This window comes from Catharus ustulatus, chromosome 12, assembly GCF_009819885.2.
Source record: "Catharus ustulatus isolate bCatUst1 chromosome 12, bCatUst1.pri.v2, whole genome shotgun sequence".
NCBI lineage: Eukaryota > Metazoa > Chordata > Aves > Passeriformes > Turdidae > Catharus > Catharus ustulatus.
This window is the reverse complement of record NC_046232.1, coordinates 17,856,934-17,879,547: the sequence shown is the minus strand read 5'-3', so window position 1 is coordinate 17,879,547 and position 22,614 is coordinate 17,856,934. Positions and strand designations below refer to the sequence as shown.

The window sequence follows — 22,614 nt, the reverse complement described above, 5'->3', positions numbered from 1 at the left end:
CTTAACCATCTTCAGTTTATGCTGTGATTTACAGACAGTAGTTTCAGATACTTTCTTCCTTTTGCAGGATATGGAGAACTGTGTGCTTTTTTCTCAGTGTATTAGGAATGGAGGATCTCTTCAGAAAGTTTCACTCTCATATAAAAAACTCATTCTGAGCCATTTCTTTAATTAAGAGAAAACTGGGTTAAAGTTATGGTATTTTCATTACAAATCAAGTGTGTGGTTAAAGAGAAAAATGAACTTTGCAGTACATTGAGGGGTACCATTTAAATATACATATGTGTGTATATATATATAAATTATTTTCCATTAAAAGTTTGAATGTGTGTAAAACAATTTTCTTTACTAGAAAAGAGTAAAAATTAAGACATACCTTGGTCAAGGGCCAGGATCCAAGGACAAGTATGATGCTGACAACTCAGGAGGGAATTCCACCTTCTGTGTTGCTTTATACTCTGCCTCTCTCACTACCTGTGGCACTCCACAACCACTGCTGGTCCATATGTGCTGTGTGCAGTTGCAATATGGAATATGCCATGTTCTGCCATCATTTCAATTATCAGCCTGAAGGAGGGGAATCTTTGCTGGAATGAAAAATTAGGTTCATTCTTTGAACCAAAATTAACCCAGCCTGACAGCAAGGTATTTACAGATATTAAGTTCTTTTTCTTGGGACATCAGACAGGAAGAAAAGAGAAACATCTGCATTGATTTTCATTGTTTAATACTCAAGAGTGAAAAAGTGTAAAATCACAAAGCTTATACCACCACAAAAAAAAACGCAGTTTCATTGCAAATGACCAGAACATAAGCTGCCTGCAAAGTTTCACACAGCTGACATCAACAAACCCAGGTTCAACATTCTGACCGTCTTTTGAAACACCTGCTGTTCACAAACATCAGCCAGCACAGAGCTCTCACTATCTCACCCATCTTTCTTTATGTTCTATGCTCTATTTGCTTCCTAGACCAGTGGTTTACACATTTGAATAAACAGTGCCCCACTTCTGATCTATATCAGCATAGTACATAGGTTTTACCCTCCCTAAAATACTAATTATATTTGAAAAGCGTTTCGTTGAATCCAAACACAGCGGTAAAGTTTTTATTTCTACTTAATGAAAAGCGTAATATGAGTAAGCTTCAGAAGTGCATGCTGACTGCAGGTGTGTCACCAATCTGCTCAGCCACAGGATATAATTCTTATGCAGTGAGTGATCTTGGGTGAGTTAGTACACCAGGGAGTAGGTTATGTTTGCTCTCATTAGTAATTAATGCACCTACAGCCCCAGTTCTGCACATGCAGCCACAGGGTCTGCAGGGTGTGACTGTCCACCTAAATACACTTTGTTGGCTGAAGGTAGAATTATCCAAAGGTTATCATTGTGTCTTGATGTCTCAGGTTAATGAGAACTAAGTGGAAAATGGGTTGCTTATATTAAAACCTTTTTAACACTTAAACCTTTATATGTGAGGCAACTTCATTTTCACAGCATTTTCTTCATGCAAAGGAACTGTGCCTGAAATGTTAAAGTCTTTTTAACATCACACTAATGCACATTTCCAGTTCTCTATAATAACCCAGCTTCCCAATACTTGATTAAAATCCTGCTCTTAAATAGAAATAAAGCACACTGAACAGATTTTTCCTCCAGACTATCAAAACAGAAATGTATCTTGGTGTAACCTACTGCATCTGACAGTGATGTGCAAAGGAATTTCTGAAGAGCTGTTGTTGCCTCAGTGGAAACAATACTGATTTTCAATCTTTTTTCTTAATCCTTCAGTGCTAAGGGCACCTACATTTTATAAGTCACTTGCTCCTCACTGGTTTATTCCCTCACCTGACATCATAATCCTCTTAGCAGGTGAAGATTAAACAGAACAGTTTCGGCATCACTGTTCCTAAGGAGCACCTCTGTCAAAGATTCCATAATATATCAATAAATGGGCTTGACATTGTAAGTAGTTTTTGTTGGTTGCTAAATATATTTTCTGCAGATATTCTTGTATCTGTTTCACAGAGAATGGTAAGTCTTGAACAAAACTTCAAGAAAACTTACACTCATTATTTTTACCTCTGTTGCTTACTACAGACCTGACTTCTTCCTTCATGCAGTTATTTGATACTTGAAGTACAGAATCTGATTACTGGCAGTATGGCATCCAGCTGGAAAATTCTCACTTGTACATGATCATTAAACACAGAGATGTTGCCACCTTTAAAATCATACAGTCAACTAAGGAAACAAAAGTATAGGATGAGATTAGAAATAGTACAATAATTAACATCCTATTTATAAATGGAAGCACAAGACCTTTTCTGAGCATATAGGAATAATTTTGAAAAAATATTATCTATTACACAGTGAACAGTATAAATAAGCTTAGATTACATGTCTTTAGTGCTTCTACACAACTCAGTTTTGTATTTATTTTCCAGCTGTTGGTGGAACTTCTAATTTCAACAAATGATTCCAGACAAAACGAGGAAAACATTCAGAAAATTTTGCAGTGCAGACAAACCTCATGAGTTAATCTTTGGAACATTAATAGCTTTGTACAGTTTCAAACTTAGTAACTAAGGCACACATGGATTAAACTGTCCTACATCTGAAAGAGCAGGATATGTCAGTCAGCACGGAGCTTCTCAGCTTTGCATTTACTTTCAAAGTGTAAAGCAGCAGTCAGCTTTGAGAAATCTACTTCTGTTAATAGTAAGGAATCTGAAAAGTGACTAGTCATGCCAGACTAAGATAGTCTAACTGGATTCTAATATGGATCAGCACACACAAAACCAGGCTTACACAACCACAGGAAAAAAATCTGGGAGTCAGCAGCACCCGGGCTGGTGCTGCTCAGGCACCCAGAGCCAGGTGTGTGTCTGCTCTGCAGAGGTGAGTGAGGGTGTGCTTGTGTTTGTGAGTGTGTGTGTGCAGAAACAGCAGCTTCTCACCTCTGTTTGTTACTTCCATACGTGCCCAGTATGGTATTTCTTACCCCAGTGACAATATTTTGGCTGCTATTTTTGCTCCTGCCAGCACTGCCCAGCTCAGCCCAGCCAGTGGAGCTGTGCTGGCTTCCAAGCTGAACTTATAAAGTCACTGAATTATAAAGTGAAATTATGTCCTTCATTCAACCAATGTGCAATCCAAGAGAAATTAGCTTATTTGCAAACAATTTAAGTAGAAGGCAACTTTGGCCTGAGGCACATGTTACATTCAGAAGGAAAAAAAAAGGAAGAAAAATTCAAATCTCAGGTTGGGTTTGCAGTGATTGAAAGGGACATCTTGTTTGTAAACAAAGGATTATCTGGGAATGAGCTGACACACAATGATCATAAGTGTCATCAATGTCATTGGAAAAGTTTCCTTTTAACAGGACACATATCAGCTAATTTCACTGTGTTAGGAAATTAGGCACTATGTAATCATGTTTGACACTTCACACTTACCTTTAGCAATACCTAGTATCAGGTAACCCATAAACTGCAAAATAAGTTGAGGTTACTAATGTACACAGCCACTGAACCTGTAAGGAGTTCTCCTTACCTCAGTGGGAACACTATCCAGTCTAGTTTTAAATTTGTTTTCTTTTTAGAGATATTAAATAAACTACTGTCTAACCATAAAATTCACTATTTCTCACCTGGAATGCTGTGAGAAATTCTTACCTCAGTGTTATCTCTTTCTTTTTTTGCATTTCATTCAAGTTATACATATAATGTCACTTTTGTCAATCCTTGCTATGCTTAGTTTGATCCTACAGGATCATATTTAATTTTATAGCTGTAATAACTGTCTCTTATAATGTATTCATTAGGTATTGCATATAAATACACAGAAATGGAACTGAAAATCAGCTACTACCACTCATTCTCATATTGTTAAATTTGTGGTTAGTAGCTTGAGATTTAAATAGAATTGCATAGTAATATTGTAGTAACCAAGTACAATACAGTATTAAGAAAAAAATAATTTGAAAAGTCCTATTCAAGCACACATTTAATAGTGATGTGCTATAAAACAAACAAAAAAATAGAATCCTTTGAATTCCCCAGTAGCAAATTCCTGTTTCTATGGGTGGAAAAATCTGAAAATATTAGACACAGAACTCTGAGGAAAACAATATTAATAGCAAGATCTCTCCCAAAAATAAAATTTCCAAGAAAATAAAATGTGCTGAATAGAGGCTTAAATTCAATACTTCTCAGTCCACCATTGAGTGTTTCCCCATCCCTTTTTTTCTCTTTAAAAAAAAGGATAATAAAAAATACGTATAAACAAATTGCTACGTAGGCTTCATCACAGAGTCCTTTCAGAACCACTGTCCATCATTATCCTCATCATCTTCCTCCTCATGGTCCAGGTAGACAAAAGCGACTTTCTTCTCTTCAGAAGCATCTGACCTTTGGTCGACTGTTCTTTGCAGGTGCACAGTTTGATCATAAAATGACTGTTCCACCACCTTTCCACTCTGATCTTGGGAAAAACTGGAGAGAACGTGGCCACTTCTTGTGCTTTCACTTCCTGCAAGCTGGTTGCTTTCAACGATGACCTGTGGCTGACCAGAAGAAGACTCTTGCTTGCTGGACACCAGCATTGCCACTTGCTGTTCTCCACTCTTCACTGTAGATATTCCACCCAGATTGGAAACATCCATCTGGAAAGTGTAAGCTGTTTCCTTGGAGCCTACTTTAATATGTTTCACAGAGCTGCTGCTCTCAGATGACTCTGCTATTTGGGAAAGATCTTCCACCACTCCAGCAATGGGTCCTGAAAAGATTATTTCCTCAGTGTGAGTTCCTGCAGGACTTATTTTAACGTGCCTGAAAGCTCTTGAGCCTCCTGAAAGGGTCTGGTCTTCCAGTTCAGTGATTTCTGCATGCTGGGAGACAGGCCCCTGGTAGATGATCTCTTCAGCTGTCATAAAGCCCTGGGGACCCATCTGGATTTGTCTGACTGAACTTTCTGCCTGTGAGAAATCCCTCGAGCTGCTGACCTCCACTTTACCAGAGATGGGTCCTTCAAAGACAACGTGCTCAGTATGAACCTCTTTTGGGCCCAGCCTGAAGTGCCTCATGGACCTGCTGACATCCACAGCCCCTTCAGCCTGGGAAAAGCCATCTGAGCTATTGAGAGCCAGAGAGTCTGAACCCGACCCTGCAAAAGAGACTTCTTCAGTCACTTGCCTTGATCCTACTGTGACACGTCTGGTGGCCCTGCTGAAGTCTGTGGAAACCTTCTGAGAAAGATTTCCAGAATCCATCTCTTCTACAACTGTAGTAATAGGGCCTGTGTAAATGACTTGTTCTGTGGTTTGGATTTCCTTGGGGCCCAGCTTGAAGTGCCTCACAGACTGGCTGAATTCTGACGGCCCGTCCCTCTGAACAACATCTTCTGCAGCACTGAGCTCCAGCGTTTCAGAGCCAGGCCCTTCATACAGGACCTGCTCAAACCTCTGGACTTCTGCTGGGCTGACCTTGACACGCCTCTGGGTTTTGGTCTCCTCAGCTGATTGTGATGAGTGAGAGGCCTCTCCATAATCTGCAGTTTCTGAAACAGAACCATCATAAACAACCCTTTCAGTGGTGTGATAGCCACTGCCACCGCTCCGCCTCGTCGTGGATGAGCTGTAGATCTCCTGGTCAGCAAAAGGAGTGTATTTGTCACTGGGGGAAGAAACATCTATGTTGCTCCTATCCAAACTCTCTTCCTTCAGGGAGTGAATTGTTGCCTTCTCCTTCTCGCTTGTGATTACTTTACCAAGCTGATCTATGTCAAATTCATCAGTATCAAGGGTCTGGGACAGATTGACTTCAGCAACAATTGTCACTGAGCCCCCCTCCTCCTTACTATCAACTTTTTTGATATCAAATGCCAAGTTACTAGCATCCACTTTGCTGTCTTTTGTTAATGCAGAGAGTTCCTCTTTCACACTTTCTGGGAGACTGCCCTCCAGCTGCTCCAAAGCCTCCTTCAGTTGATGTTTAGGGTCCTTCGTTTCCTTGGACAAAAGCCCTTTTATCGAAGTCTGGAATTCATGGGGAATTTTAATTTCTTTTTCAATGACAATGGATTCAACATGGGAACTTTCACCATCAGGATGTTCTTTTAAAATATGGGCACTTGCTTCCTCCCCCACCACTTTATAGGTTTCTTCTGGGGAGCTCACACCTTCCTCTCTCTTACTTTGTGTGCCTTGCAAAAACTCATCTTGCCAAGAATACTTAATAGTCGATTCTTCTTCAATATGAATTTGCCCATATACTGAGTCATCTTTTTCATTAATAACAGGATGATCATCAGGAACAGATACAAAATATTTCTGTTCAATAGGTGAGTCATCTTCCTCGGTTACTTCCTCCACGCGAGTGAAGCTCTCGTGGCGCGGTTTCTTCTTTTTGACATCTTCATACGTGAAGGTGATGCTTTGTTCCTCTTCACCATAACGCCTCTCCCTCTCAGGGAACGAATCCTCCACTTCTTCTACTTGGAAAGGCGTTGAAAAATCATCGGTGGTGTAATCCAGTGGCTCCTCTACAATCTCCACATTCACAGACACGTTCTTTTCGCTCTCGCTTGCTTTCAGGCCGTGATGGACAATATCTTCTATCTCCTCTTTGGAAGGAGTTCCCTCAACGCCCTCTCGAATCACTTTTCTAACATCCTGGTTTGACAGATGCCCTAAGTGACCCTTATCAGATATATCTATGTCTCCTTGAAGTTGAGACTGCACTGTGAACTCAGTCTTTATTTTCCCTTCATCTTCTTGCTCTTTCTTATCAAAATAGGTCACTTTGGTGTCTGTTGACATCTGTAAACTAGAAGACTGTGTGAAACTTTTAAGAATGTCAGAAACAATATTCTCTGCTATGTTTTCAGTTGGCAGAGTTCCCATTTTATGGCTTCCATCCTTAATTTGCTCTTGACCTTCCAGACTGGACTCTGCTTCTGAAATCCTCACTTGGCGAGTTTCAGCAGACTCGCTTACGTGGTCATCTGTTTCTCTTCCCATAGAAGTTTTAACACCATGTACCCTTATTTCTTTATTTCTCTGAGGTCCTTTGTCATGAGCAGGCCTTTCAATACTGATTGGTACCTCAATGACATCTTTGCTTCTTGATTCTGAGGTCACAGTTGCATCTTTTTTGATAGATTCACTTTTCAAAGCTCTAGCAGTAGAAATGTCACTCCCTGTTACCCTCTGGCTAACCTTCTCACGGGTATATTTTTTCTGCTCAGTCTTCCTCCCAAAATCAACACTTTCTTCTATAAAAGATTTCTCATCTGTTTTCTTTTTCTCATCCTTTGTTTGTTTCTCCAGCTTATCTTTTTCTTTCAGCAGAGATGTCTTCTCATCAGTTGGTTTACTGCCTCCTCTTTTGTCTGTCAGTGTGGTCCGAGTTTCAATTATAGTTTCTTCATATGTAGATGGTTTTGCATTGGTAATCAGCTCATAAGCTGGAAATCTAGTGAAGCCTGGCTTAGTTCTTGTATTTTCAGCATCAGGCTTGTGGTCCTTGTCTGATCTTGCAGCATGTGCTGATTCTTTTGAAAAAGACACTGTGGATGAAGTTGTAACTTCGGTTTTCTTTCTTTCTGGAATCCTCTTTTGCTGCATTTCAGTGCTTCTCCAGCTACTGTAGTCTGGAGTAAATGCTCTTAGTTCTTTGTGGTCTGTTACAATCTTTTCATCCTTTGTCACAGTTGTTGAAGGGCGATACGTTGAACCAAGCAAGTCCCTTCCAAAAGTTCTTCCCCCCGTTGTTGTGTGTGATCCAGCCTGTGTGGAGTAAGCTGAGTAATGTGCAGAACTGCTCAGATTTGTCACTGGCATTCTGTGCCTCGTGTCAGTGATCCTGGGAGCTGGTGAAGCTTTATTTCTATTTCTTTCTTGATAAGTAGAGTAAATATCAGTGTAGTTATATGAAGTGTTTATAATATCTGCAAAGAGAGCACAGGCAACCAAGCATTAAAATAATGGTTTTTATCTAAAATACCATCAAAAAGAGGGCAGGAACTAAGCAAACATGCACTATGTTTTTTGTAAGAAATAACATCTTCATTTTCAGTGGAGCTTTGTAAAGGCATTCCTGTAGGTTTTGCCTGTTAATTAAGTCTATGCATAAATTACATTAAAGCTGAAAGCAAAGCTTTTGCTCAAGCTGCAAGATCTTGCTAATTTTACCTGTTGTGCACTATTGGGTATTGTGACATTTACTGAGGAATTACACTTTCTGTATTTCTACCAATGTTCATTTACAACTTCTCATTAAATCATGTATGCTAATATCATAGGCTGGGCTTTTTGCTTCATTAGCCTAAGTGGCCTGAAGTTTCTTAGCTCCTATTGACATTTAATGGCACACCTGCCACCACATACTAGAAACTGCAAACACAGATACAACCCTTCATAGCCACACAATAAAGCACAACAAGGGAGAGAAATAAAGAACCTTTTGGGCTCTATCTATAGAAATTAATACAATGTGCCAGGAATATCTGACAGGTAAGACCAACCAGTAATGCACCACTCACATCTCTCACTCCTGAAAAACCACCACATCTCCTCTGACCTTTGGTAGTGTCTCCTGTATTATTTCTGTAATTCCTTCCCAATTCTGTGAATATGCCTGAGCACTGTCTGCAGAAGTACTGGCTAGTCCAGATCCAAACTGTGCTGTCCAGATCCAGGCACAGTGCTCACAATTTAACAGCACAGACACATCTGTGTGAGCATTTCAGCCTAGGTCTGAGCCTGTTGAATTTCCTGCTACACACACAGCCTTCAAATGTCTTCTGGGACTACAGTAACGACCCCACACTGTTAAACTCATGAGCATTATCCAGATAATTCTGTTATTACAGTGGTCACAGCAGTCACAGTGAAGGTCCATCTCATCTAAAATCTGATTGCAGGTACCAAGAGTAGATACACAGGGAAGAGTTTAAGAACAGGGTAAGTAAATAGTGATACTTCCCTTGCATACTCTCACAGCCTCCAGAGATTTGCAGCTCCTAAGATAGAAATGGTATCTTTATGTTTAGTAAGTCTTTGACTTGTCTTTCATTACTCTGCTAAAATATCTCCTTAAACCCACGTGAACTTTTTAACACTCACAATGCCTCAGGATTATGAACTTCATGGTTTTAACTACATGTTCTGTTAAGCTCCTCTTTCTTTATATTTCAAAACTCTTTTAAGACCTATGGGCATCCAGAAGTTCCTTAGAGCTATGAAATATCACTCCCTACGCTCTCCACTCAAGCCATGACTTTATAAGGTATCTCATATAGAAGAGCAGTATGTTGATTTAAAATACTAACACTCAAAACAAATTCAATATTCACTTTGCAACACACCCATAAAAACATACTTCAGGACCACTATAACATAATAACTTCCAGTTATACTTAATTTCATTCAAAATTAATTTTTTAATATTAATATTTTACCTTGAGACAATTTCCCTGCAAGCTCTTCTCTCCATATAATCCACGGCTTGCTCTCCCCTTCTAACAAAGCTCTGCAAAACACAAAGGGCATTTCATTAAAATACAGGGAATAATAAGCATAATATTTTACATTTTTAAGTCCTAGAAATTGAAACAATTATCCTGTAGTTGCCACATTCCACTAGACCAGATTGCTCCAAGCCCCATCCAACCTGGCTTGGAACAGGGATGGAGCAGTCACAGCTTCTCTGGGCAAAATGTTTTATAAAGAAAAGGCAAAAATGAAAAAAAAAAAAATTGCAGCAACCCTCCTGTTTGTAAAGAGTAGTAAAGGTGGTGTTGCAGTGTGATATAAGGGAACTGTTACAGCAGGACTTGCAAGTTCTATCCTTTGCAAATGAAAAATGAAGGAAAGTATAACTTCTACTGTCAAACACAGTGCTGGAGGAAACAATTGTTAAATTGTTAAACAGTTATTACATTAACTTTTCTTAATTCCTATTCCATTGGAAACAGGTTCAACACATTTCACAAAAAAAGAGGAGGAAAATTCTCTGTGACAGAATCTGCTTTGTTTCCTTTCCTGACATCTCTGTCCCTGTTCCTCAGCCCTCCTCCTTTTTGGCAGTGACACTCCAACAGCTCCCACACTTCCAGGAAATGCTGGTGCAGCAGTCTGGAAATGCCACATCAGGTTCTTTCCCTGTGCAAGGCACTGTCACAGTCAGCACAGGCAGTGACTTGGGTGGGTTTATGTTGATTCTACCAGGCAGTTACAGCCTTGCTTTCCGGGTTTGGGAATGCCAGATGTTCTGCACTGATAAGACACAGCTGCCACATCAAAGCTGGCAAGAGTAAAGCTGGAGGATTGTGATAGCCAAGCTCCTGACTCTCTGGGGCAGAGCTGAAAGCCATTTAGGATTGGGGTACAAACACCTCTGCTGGACATTTATGCATCACCTGTGTATTTCAGACTTCCCATGACTGATCACTTTGGCATCAGCAAAATAACATTAGCAAGGTTTTCTTTGTCTTGATGGGTTTGTCTAGATCCAGAAGAAAAGCCAGGTTAGAACTATCTAAAACAGGCTTGGATAGGCATCTTTCCTTCTATTTTGTGAGTTGAAAAAAGCAATTTATCTTTCTCCATGTTGACAGAAGCTTTATAGGAATTATATCACACATATAATGTTCCCAAGAACAAACATCTGATCTGATGAATCCAGTGAGTGCCAAACAAATTGCTCTGACAGAAATGCCAGAGAGGCTGGTGGTGACACTGCAGAAACACATCCAGAGCTGGCAGTGAAAGTGTTAACCATGACGAAGGAAAGCAGGAATGTGGGGACTTTGACTAAGGATTTCTGGCTGCTGTTAAAACAACAGTTGTTCAGTTGCTGCAGCAACCTATGAAGTCACTAAAAATAAGTTCCAGGAGGTAACTGTATATGGCAAAGGGCAGCAGCCAACAGAAAAACTGGATCTGAAGTATTACTACTGAAAGTGAAAGGCAAAGCTTCCTGAAACCTCTGTAAAACTGGACAGAGAATCAGTGTTTTACTGGACACTTCATAATATGTATGACCTCATGCTTATCAAAAAACCAAGAAAATGTTAAACTGAGCTTGGCTTACTAACCTGGCACGAGAAAGGGCAGTGTACTGTACTGAGCCAGCAAACTCAGGTTGTGTTTTCAGCTTGACCATAGCTTGAGCTTATGCAACTCATTTTGCTTCTCCATTCCTCTGCCTTTCCTAATAATTGGTGGTAAGGGTTGCTTTTAAACTTAAACTGCCTGAAGAATTAATTTCAACTGTATGAACTTCTAAGCACTTGTAGTAATAATAAAAGAAACATTGCCCCAAGCAGCACTCTTCTAAAAAAATAACCATGACACCTATTTCTTGGAAATCAGGTCCCAAATGACATAAACTCCCATTTTGTTAACACTTAAATTAAGAGTTACCAGAAAATAATCCAACTGCACCGTTAGCTCATCTCATTATTAATGTCATTTATCTAAAGTTAGCAGGGACAGGCACTTCACCCTGTGTTGGATGACAAGAAGAACAACCAGTCCATGAAAGCAGGACAAGGAGATAAAGTGGTTGGGTGGGGAGAGGGAACAAAAGGATGTAGTGCAAATTTTATTATGGTCACTCAGGACAGTAATGAGACTCGTTTAAACCATAGAAAACCAAAATCTCAGATGGGCACTTGGCCAGCAGGATGTAAAAATTCAACCTCTTTAGAACCTGGGTATTTGCTAAGGGGTTACAAAAAACCCCATCTCTCCAGGAAGGGGTGTCAAGGCCATTCCACATCCTTTTTCTCTCACAGGATGGGAGGATGAGGAGTATGAAGAACACATGGTAACTGCATGTTAAATTCCCCAGGTGTTGAAAACACTCAGTGTGTTCTCCAAATAAAACCCATCCAGGACTAGGATCTATTGGATGGTACAAGTTATGAACGGGGAGTAACGAGACTGGAAAAGCTGTGGAGAGTAGCTCAGAGGATCCTATGGCTGGTGATGATTTTGTGAGAGGAAGGCATGGAAAGGGCCAGAAATGTTGATGGAGGAACACAAGTGGAAAATTCACCTAGCAAGTGTGTTCAGAGAGCCTAACAATGACCATGGAAATAAAAAAAAAAAAAAGTTGTACAGCCCTTGGTGATTCAGAATACAGGGTGGTAACCTGAACAGAATGCATGACACTGGAATTTCAAAGTGAAATGTTTTAACCTTCAACAACATATTTTAGAGAGGACAGAAAGCCTCCTGAATCTATTGGTACAGGCTCTGGGCAGCCTCTGCCATGTGAAGAGAAGTTTCTGCCAGCTAAGGAGAAAGGCCTGAGAGTAAGTCTGATTCTAGGCAGGTTTTCTATCTCCTTTTAAAACCAGGAGTTTTACAGGGTGACCACTTCTTCCAGGAAATAAAACCTAAGCACAGTTAAGTAGCTGCAGTTCTGAAGGGTTCTAAGGACATAGAACAAAACCGTGAGACACTTGATAAATATTTACTTCAACAGTGAGAAGAGGGTGTAGGAAAGAAGATTCCCATGAGGTGTAACTTCACAAAGCCACATATGACACATATTCCAGTTCCTGAGTGAATCTGAGCTCCCAGAGCAGGAAGGGTGAGCAGAGTCAGAGAGGAAACACACTTGGACCTCAAGGAAGGGAGTTCCTTGTAACAATGATCCTTCTTCCCACCCCAGGAGCAATGGTGACTAATGGAAAGAACTGACCTTGAAACAGAACTGTAGAAATTGTAAAACAGAGAAAACACAGGGTGGGAGGCACAAAGAAGGCTCCAAGACCAGTACCACACCCTTAACCTACAAGGCCAGGAGGAAAGGAAATGCCAGGGCTTTTGTGGGAACCTCTCCATGGGAAGTTCAGGATGCTGGATTGAGTGTGAAGAGGTGTCTTGTGTTTCCAGCATGCATAAGCAAGGGTATATGCCAGCACCCACTGTGAAAACCAACTGAAGCTGCATTCACATGCCCTTTTTTTTTTCTTTTTTTTTTTGGTAGGTAAAAAGACTTGGGAGAAGAATAGGACTTGAAAAGTACATGAGTGAGCTGTCCAGAATTCTCCTATTCAACCTTACTGACTGGGTCCCCTCCCACAGCAGGGTTGAGAGAGAGACACAAAAACAAAGGAACTATTTTCTTGAATAAAGGGAGAAAAAAACAAAGAGAGGAATAGGTAAAACTGCATAAACATAAAAACACAAAACAATCACGTTTCAGCTTTCAGCTGAAAACTTTTCACTTTCAGCTGATATCTTAGAAGAATTCTGTTTGCTGGCATTTGCATGTTTTTTCTCTGTAGCAAGGCCCATTCTCTTGTTTTCATCTTTAGATCATCTTTAGTGGGCAGATGTTAACTTTTCCACTGACATCTGCCTTGCCAAGGTCACCAGTGATGCAACACAAGTTGCATTCACATCCATCAGATGAAGAAACCCTACAGACTAAGGAGCTTCTTAACTGGACAACAAACACTGCAGGTGATGCTGAATTGTTTTGCTCTCATTGACCAGGGCAAAGAATCCTTAGACAAACCAATAATCCTCAGATAATCAGTGACACAACTCTGGAGAAGTTCCAGAATTTCATGGGTTTACAAGGTTTTCAAACAACTGAATATCTGGGCATTATCATTCCTAGTTCTGGATGAATACTAATCATCAAAACAACTCTGATAATTCTGTTATTGTGACAGTGATAATCCTGTTTTGCAGATGAATAAACCAAGGGAGAAAGTTTAAGGACAGCAGTGAAAGTCAACAACAGAGCTGGGACTACATTCAGAAGAATCATGTTTTTTAGCAAAGTTAACAGAATTAACACACAGAGATAAGGATCACAGTTGGCTACCACTTCCACAGTAATGCTCCAGACACTACTGGCTTTCCAAGGATCACAGGGATCCCACTCCACCAACAAATTTTATCTTATCCAGAAACCAGCCTTGGTCTGTGCCTCCTTGCAGACATTCTCAAGGCATCTTGAACAGACTGTTGGTGCTCTTTCATGAAGACAGACATTCTCTGCTCACTACTCTTTATCAAGCTGCTCAGAAATTATTTCAAGTTTCTCATATTTGCAGTTGTGCAACTGAAATTAGATTTCATATGCATCAGTAGATTGACAGTTCACACACTTTAGTCTACACACCTCACCCATAATTCAGCTGGTGCTATCTTTATCCAGACTTACTGGCTCACACTCAGGACACAGCATTAATGCTGTAGGACACAGAAGAATATATTATATTTAACTGGAAATATCCTGTCTATTTACACAGGTTGAATATTAATAATGCACCCCATGCAGACAAGGTAATGACAGTCTTTTTAAAAGAATACAGAAGTAGCCTGACATTAAAATTTTTGCAAATTATCCCTTTGTTCAATAAGAATTGCCCACCTCTGTATTTGAAGATCAGTATCTCAATGAAATTTGTTGAAAATACTGTGCTATTTGTAGGAGAAAATACATCATCTTTACAAGAAGGAAGGATATTCCTCCAGCACATCAGTTTTGGGTTATTTAGGATTTTTTTCATTCCAAATCAGTTTTGTGCCATGTACATGATGACTCTCCAAACAAGAGAACTACTCTGGCTTTTCAACCCCACAACTACTGAGTGGTGAGAGAGAGGTACAGTCCTGAAGATTCATTAGCAGAGATGTTGTTTGCTCTTATCTCACACTTGATCTGAATATGTTTTCATAACAAAAAAGGATGGAGAAAGCCAGGACTTAACCAAACAGACTTTTCTGTTTTCTTCCTGCTATCCTACAACTGCAACAAGGATGGGGAACTCACTGCCTACATCAGTGCAGCAGAGGTGGTCACTAATCAACAAATTTAAACAATTAAATGTGCCATGTAAGTGGATGGCAATGACATAACCTCAAGTTTTATTGATTGCAATTTAGGGATATTGTCTCCTCAGCTTGTAACCAAATATTGCCCCAAAAATTCCCATCAATCTGATATCCACTTGACCAGGACTAAGAAGGTTTCTTACATATCACTGTATTTGTACCAAGTTAATAGGATTCCTATGGATTATATTGGCTTCAGAGCCCTGAGACTCCCAAATTCACTGTTTATATTTTAAATGCTGGAAAGAGGATGAATGGGGCTCCTATACCCATAAAAAGGGATTTAAATTATCCTCTATCTAGACAATAAAGTGTGACCACAAATCTTACCTGTAGGTTTCAATTTCAAGGATGAGGCCTGCTTTCACCTGCAGGAGCTCTTGGTAGTCCCTCAGGTAATCTGTGATTGACATGGTCAGGAGCTGCTTTTCTTCTTCTAGGGCATCAATTATTCTCTGAACAGAAACAAATTATTTTTAGTTTTGAAAGAACATAAAAGTCTGTGTACTTGAATGCCTTAAAATAGAAAATTTTTAATTAAAAAAAAAACTGATACAAAAATACATCAATGTTCCATAGCTTCAGAAACCAGAAGAAATCAGCTCTATGACCCCCCTCCACATACAAGATGAAATACATTGTTCCTGAAGCAAGTTTTATGCTAAATTCATATTATGCCCTACTAAATTTAAATACTAAATACTACATTAAAACCCATTCAGATGTCCTGAACAAAAGTCATTAAGCACACATAGCAAGGAAAATACACTTCTTTACAAGACTTACATGTGAGTCATCTGGTCATTTTAAGACATGCTTAAATCACACTTGAGATCAGAAATTTCACAATTGCTTTGCCATGAGAATCTTATCAGTGTTTTCAGTTCCACAGATGTGTGGGCTCAAACAAGTTTTGGAATTTGAGCATCTGAAGATACCCACACTGCCCACAAGGTAAAAAATGAACCTCCAGTGATTCCTTCAAGTTTTCTACAGTATTTGGATACCTGCTTTGAGGTCCACCCAGCTCTGTCCTAACTGCTGCTCAGAAGATGGATAAAATATTCCTCATTTTCATCTCAATAACTATGTATGACCTTATATAACACAACTAAATATATAAGGTAGTATATATTTACACTAAATGACAGAAGCAAGAAAAAAAAACAGAAAGTGCTTTAGTCACTGGTGTTACCTCTCACATGTAGGGTGAATTGTCATTTATATATATTTGTACCAAATCTAGCCTTGCTAACTAATATGCTATAGATTTCACTTTGTTCTGGGAGCTGGGAAGACAGAAATTAAATATCAACAAAGGCCCAATTCTGTTTTGTTCATGTCATTCTGCACTATGCAGGAACTCTGAAATGTCAATTACAGAGCAAAACCTCACACACATATACAACACTGAACAGGAATTCACGACAGTATATTTTAGATTTCATCCTGACAACTGCTTTGCAATCAAAAAATCAAGGCACTGATGGTTTAGTTTCAAAAAAATTCAAAATATATCACTTACAGGCAGCAAGTGCTCCAGTATCACAGTATGAACAATAGCATAAAAATGAAATTACAGCAGGGGACTCTGCTGTTAATGCCAGCATGATGTGCTAGGCAGAAGTAAGAACTAAGAATATGAAGTGCTGGCATGTTAAACATTAATAGTTCAGGGGTTTTTTGGGTAAAACTAAAAAGAAAGTTCTATGAAGGGAGCTGCCTATATTTGCCTATACATGTGGGTACAGTTCTCTATATAACACATTAATCTCTTTCTCCAGTTGCCTCTGCAGCTCTTGCTAAATGATTACACTGATGTTTCCCTTGATGTGACAATCCTGGCCTACAGTCTTCAGTGTACTTAAAATTCCCTTTTTATGGCATAAGACAAATCATATGTGCATATCTGAAAGAGCACCACAAACCCCCCAACAGCCTCCTGCAGACCCCAGCTGAGGCACCATCCCATGGCCATGAAGACTTCTAGAAGCTCTGAGGTAACAATCCTGTCCAAGAACAGCACAAACAATGGAAAATCTGAGGTGGAAAGGGAAGAAAAGTACAAGGTCCTGCTTTTAAAAGGAAAAGAATGGCCAGGGTGCAACAGAACCAGGAGTCAGCAAAAGATGCAGGAGAAAACTAATCCCTAAGAGCTCTGATACAAAAGTTAAATTTTTCAGATGTTCCTTGCCCCCACAATTAAACACAGAATAACCTATACAAGTGCATGCATGCCTTAAAAAGAGCTTTAAAATGCTGCACTCCCAGAAAAATCCACACAGGAAATTTCTACACTGGACTACAGAGTGTGGGGAGCTCTGAAAGACAGGGGCTGTTCAAACCTATCTAAAATCACAGGAGCTTCAGTCCCTCACCCCCAAGTTCCCTAACCTGGGTTTGAAAAGTCTCCTGGATTCTACCCACTGGGTTTGGAGAGCACTGGGGATCCAAGAGCTGGAGTTAATGATTACCATAAGGGGCCACATAACTCAGCCAGCTGTGCAGTAGTTCCAAAGGAATTAATTCCAGTGGGAGCAGACACTCTATAGACTGGATGGCAGACAGCCAGTCACCCAGCCCTCCATCACTGATGCTCAAACATAAAGCAGAAGACAACTGGTCTCAAGTCCTGTCTCCAAGCACGCCAAAAAGCACAGAATCCATCAAAGCTCAGGAGACTGGGAGCCAACAAACCCATTTTGCAAAAGGTAACCTCTACTTGGCAGATCTTGTGTTTTCTTCACACAGGACTCTCTTGGAAAGATCTGCTTCCCAGCCACATCAATCACAGCCCCCAAATCCCAGTGATGTCCTGCTAGGCCTAAGGAATGGAATAGAAACTGTTTTCTCACCCTTCCTATGTTCCTTTCCAGGCAGCACTGGGAAATTTTAGAAGGGCAGTAGGGGGGAAAGAATTTCCTTGGGTTGTTGAAGCTGTACCTACAGAGGGAACAGAGGATTCCAGGCCCCAGCCCTTTCCATCTGGTACTATTTACTGATCCCAGAGCTCATTCAGTGGCTCAGCAGGGGAGGAACTCACACTGCACTTGGCTGGCTCAAAACTGGTACACAGAAAAAGGCACATGACAAATCGACATTAAATGTGCATCTGACAAGATGTTTTCTCCTTCTCTCGAGCTCACAACGCTGACACAGGAACTGATCCTAAACCCACTCTCATCAGTGAAAAATATCTGCCTAATTTCAGAGCAGCAGGATGGGCCATGGAGGGTTTTACACCCAAATAATTCAGGGTTTTCAAACCACCAGGAGTTTTTGCATCAGTATTCTCATGGCATACAGCTAAAATTATGGAAGTAAGAGACCTACTGAGTTCATCCCTTTAGCACTCAGGACCAGTGAAAATTTTCCAGTGTATGATTTACTGCCTGCCTGGTTCAGCTACATTAAAACTCCAAATACTTATTTCTATTTATCCTCACTGAAGCTTTCAGCAGTGTTAAGGGCAGTTCAGGAGGCAAAGATGAACATATAAGGCAACTGGATGATATATGGAAAATATGAATAAATCTAATTGCCATTGCAGCTGCAATGAACAATCATAACTTGACTTTAATCTGTACATACATATCATTTCGACATGACACTCTACAATAAATAAGCATGGAATTGATGCTCTTTAAACAGTAGTTTAAAACCCATGCTGAATATATTTCAACCAGCAAAAGAAATGAGTGAGAGAAAAAAAAAGCTTTGATCCCAAGAATGAAACCAGAAACAGTTGCTCCTACACATTCTGTAATTTTTCTTCCTGGATGTGAGCAAAAGATTTTATTTCTCAGGAGACTGGCAACTGCAAAAAGGCCTTTCTCATTAAAACCAAAACATACGACCATTCAGAATTAATAGACCTTATGATAAATTTGAATATACATCTAAACAATATTTAATTTCTGGTGAAAATGGTCAGATACTTTCAACACACTTTTGTCTTCTTGTATTACTAAGATCTGAAACTATTTTTTCTGTAAAATCTAAAGAGGCCAAATGTTCATGAGGGTAAAAGAGAAGTCTGTGACGTTGGTGTAAAATACCAATCCATTTTGGAGCATTGCATCAGGACCATTCAAGGGCATCCATTGATTTTGGTTATTTGACTTCAGCAATAAATTGCTGTCATCTACAACACATTTCTCCAGTTGCTCTTCTGAAGAAAATTCTTTAAAAATACAACCAAATAACTGGTTTAAAAACACCTTGCTGAGCTGAAATGTTAAATACAAGATATTCTCACTGGCTTTAGAAGAAAAACTTGTAGCATGGACAATGAGCTACACAAAATGCTCTCTTTAGTTCATATTTAGAGGTTTTCAGTTTGAATAATGCTGACTTTCATTATAAACCCCTAAAAAATACAAATAGCAAGAAGGCCATGTTTTGGAAACCTAAGAAACTTTAAATATAAAATGGAAAAAGAGAAGAGGTTTCTTTCTTCGTTACATTTTCACTTGTTTTTTTGTTGGATAGATTTAATTAATAAAGGATTTACATATGTCATCTTCTACAGCTTTGGGAATGTTTACATATGTGACTGAGAATGAACTGTCCTGTCAAAAATGGAAAAAAAAATATTTAAAAGTTAAGAGCCTTTCCAATTACTTCTTACATACCTAATCTGTCTCAGTTCACAGCATCTGCAAACTATGCAACTTCCAAACAATCCAGCAGAGTACAAAAACCAGACACACACAGCAACAGGTCCCAGTCCCTTCCCAGCTGCCAACATCTCCATAATCTACCAGGGCTGCTGGACACAAAGCTGGACAAAGCACACGGGCTTCAGGCACACACCGAGCTCCAGCAGGGTGTTAATAAAGGCTCTAACAGTGAACAGAAGGAATGCTGCCCTCAGGAAAGGGATCGATGGGCTGCATGATCTAATATGTGCTGTCCAGCCCGAGCTGGATGAGCGGATGCTCCGCTGTTCCGGCAGGAGCTGATCCCTTCCCACGCACAGGGGGATGGCACATCACACCAAACATCATCCTGACAGCAAACAAATCCTCAGCTGCAGATGCTGTAACCAAGCTGGACAGCACCAACATCCACCTCCAGCATCTTCTCGCCTTTACACCACTCAAAAGTTTTCTTAGCTGCGCTGGGGACCACAAGTTTTTCCCAAGGCACACTGGAATGGGTGTAGAACAGGAAGAAATTTCAGATTATTTCTCTGATTGGGACAGGCCACCCTCAAGGCCGTGTCCCACGGGGCTCGCTCCGTGTCCAGCCCTGCCAGAGCCCTGGCAAGCCCGTGTGCTCCCTGCTCTTGGGCACTTGCCCAGGGCAGGTTGGGAAGGGAGCACCTGTCACCAGGGCGATGTCCTCAGGGTCACTGACTCCCTTTGATCACACCCAAACCCTCGGGGGGCTCCGAGGGACTCCCAGCCCCACACAGAGGAGGGCTCAGCACAAAAGGCTCCTGCTGGGGCAGCTCCCCTTGCACCTGGGGAAAACCCGGGGGGCTGGGGTGGGCAAGCCCTGCACCACAGCGAGCCCCAGGGGTTTTAGCAGCTCCCGGAGCAGAGCCAGGAGCAGGGATGGGGAACTCGGGCTCACGTGAAGGGAAAAGGCGAGTGGCAGAAGGAGTGTCGGGGAGCCCCAAAACAGGCGTGGGGGGCAGGATGGAAGCGGGACAGTCCCGGGACCATGTGGCACCCACCTGGTACTCCTCCAGCTCGGCGCCGTGGCGGTCCTGCAGGGCCAGCATCTCCTGCTCCAGCCGCTCCCGCAGCGCGCACAGCTCCTGGCCCTGGCGGTGCAGATCCTCCAGGTGCTGCCGGCACTGCCGGCTCTCCTCCCGCAGCAGCTCCACGTTCTCCCGGTTGCGCTGCGCCTCCTGCTCCTGCAGCACCTGGATCTGCTCCTGGTAGCGCAGCAGCGTCTCCCGGCAGCTCTGGTTGAGCAGCATCTCGTAGGTCTCCTCCAGCTCCTCCAGGCTCAGCCCGGCCAAGGGGGGCGGCAAGGCGGCCAGGTTCAGCCGCAGCTCCCGCATCTCCACCGCCTCCCGCCGCTGCCGCTCCGCCATGTGCCCGTGCTCGGCCTGCAGCTCCAGCAGCAGCTCCTCCAGGGCCACGCACTCGCCCCGCAGCCGCTCCAGCAGCGCCCGCTGCCCGGCCAGCTCGGGCTCCAGGCGCCGCCGCATCCCCAGCACCTCCGCGCCCAGCGCCCGCAGCTCCTCCAGCTCCCGCCGCAGCCCGTCCCGCTCCAGCTCCGCCTCCAGCTTCGCCCGGCTCAGCTCCTCCAGCTGCATCCGCAGCCAGGCCAGCTCCTGCTCGGGCACCTGGAGCCCGATCAGCTCCTGCTCCCGCAGCTCCGCCAGCTCCCGCGCCAGAAGGCGGTTCTCCTCCTCCAGCTCCCGCACGCGGGTCACGAAGACCCGCAGGCGGGAGTTGAGCTCCTGCAGCTCCCTCTTCTCGTCCCATCCCGCTTCCCAGCGCCGCCACATCTTGTCGGGGACGCGGGGTCGGGACGCGGTGGTCCCGGGGCTGAGGGAGCTGCGCGGCTACAGCGGGCGCTGCGGGGAGTGCGCGGCCCCGGGACAGGCCCCGCCCCTCCGCGCGGCCCCGCCCCAAACACGGCCCCGCCCCTCAGTGCGATCCCGCCCCCTCAGCCCCGCCCCCTCCGTGCGGCCCCGCCCCCAGCCCCGCCCCGTGGCCCCGCGGCGCCCCCTGCCGGGCCGCTGGCGGCTCCCGCCAAATTCCCGCACGGGAATCTGAGCTCGGCTCAGAGCGCCAAACCCGGCCTAAGGAGCTGAATCCCGCTCGGGGAGCAGAGCCCGGCTTAAGGAGCCAACTCCCGCTAGGGGAGCAACGCCCCCTTCAGAGAGCAAAGCCCCCTTCAGAGAGCAAAACCCCCTTCAGAGAGCAGAGCCCTTCTAAGGGAGCAAAGCCGGGCTCCGGAAGCAACGTCGAGCTCAGGGAGCTGAGTCCCGTTCAGGGAGCGAGGCCAGGCTTGGGAAGCAATGTCAAGCTCACGGAGCCAAATGCTGCTCGGAGAAGAAAGCCCTGTTTAGTCAGGAGCCCAGCCCTGCTTAGGGGCTCCTGCATTGCTGTTCTGATCCCCCTTCCTTGGAATTATCCTCCTGGCTGGGACTGCGCTTTTGGGGCTCATCCTGCACCCCCAGCACAGCCCCGGGTGCTTCACTCCCCACGAGGGATTTCTGGGTTTACTCTGTTTGCCATCACCTGCTGTGGCTGGGCTTGTGTTTGTATGAACTACCACTTCACAACACTACATTGCAGTGGAACTCCTCCAGTTCTGACCCCGTGTCACAACCATAAACCTTTGCCCAGCAGAAGAACATCTCACCTCAGGGCCGAGCGCCTGCAGCCTGCGTGTCCCTGTGCCCGCTGCTCCCGGCCTCGTTTTGCTCCATATAAGGGCTGGATCCAGCTGGATCCTTTCATTGACTGCCTGGAACTCAGCGAGGAGGCAGTGAAGCATCACACCCTGCATTATCTACCAAATTAGACAAAAAAGACGAGGAGTGACTCATTTCAGCCTTTCTCATCTCCCCAGGCATTCTTCTCTCCCTCTCCCTCCCTGACACACACACATTTATATTTCAGCCAGTGCTGCAGCACTGGGAGTTTTGCAGAATTTGCTGTTTCACATAAGGCAGCACAGCTCCCACTTCTGTGTTTGCTCCTTGAGACCCCTCCCAAGCAAAGCTCTTGCATGGAAAGGACTGGAGTTTGGCACAAGCCCCACAGAGCTGGGCTC

At 42.9% G+C, this 22,614-nt stretch overlaps 1 protein-coding gene across 1 annotated transcript; it reads right to left on the bottom strand.

The window, feature by feature from the left end:
* Nucleotides 1-710: 710 nt before the first annotated feature.
* On the bottom strand, nt 711-21,424 carry SYNM (synemin). Its single transcript, XM_033070725.1, has 4 exons — nt 20,552-21,424; nt 15,199-15,323; nt 9,462-9,532; nt 711-7,949 (listed from the first exon to the last, which is right to left on the bottom strand). The coding sequence occupies exons 1-4, from the start codon at nt 21,335-21,337 to the stop codon at nt 4,321-4,323; spliced, it is 4,611 nt and encodes a 1,536-aa protein (XP_032926616.1). The 5' UTR covers nt 21,338-21,424; the 3' UTR covers nt 711-4,320.
* Between the last annotated feature and the right edge of the window lie 1,190 nt (nt 21,425-22,614).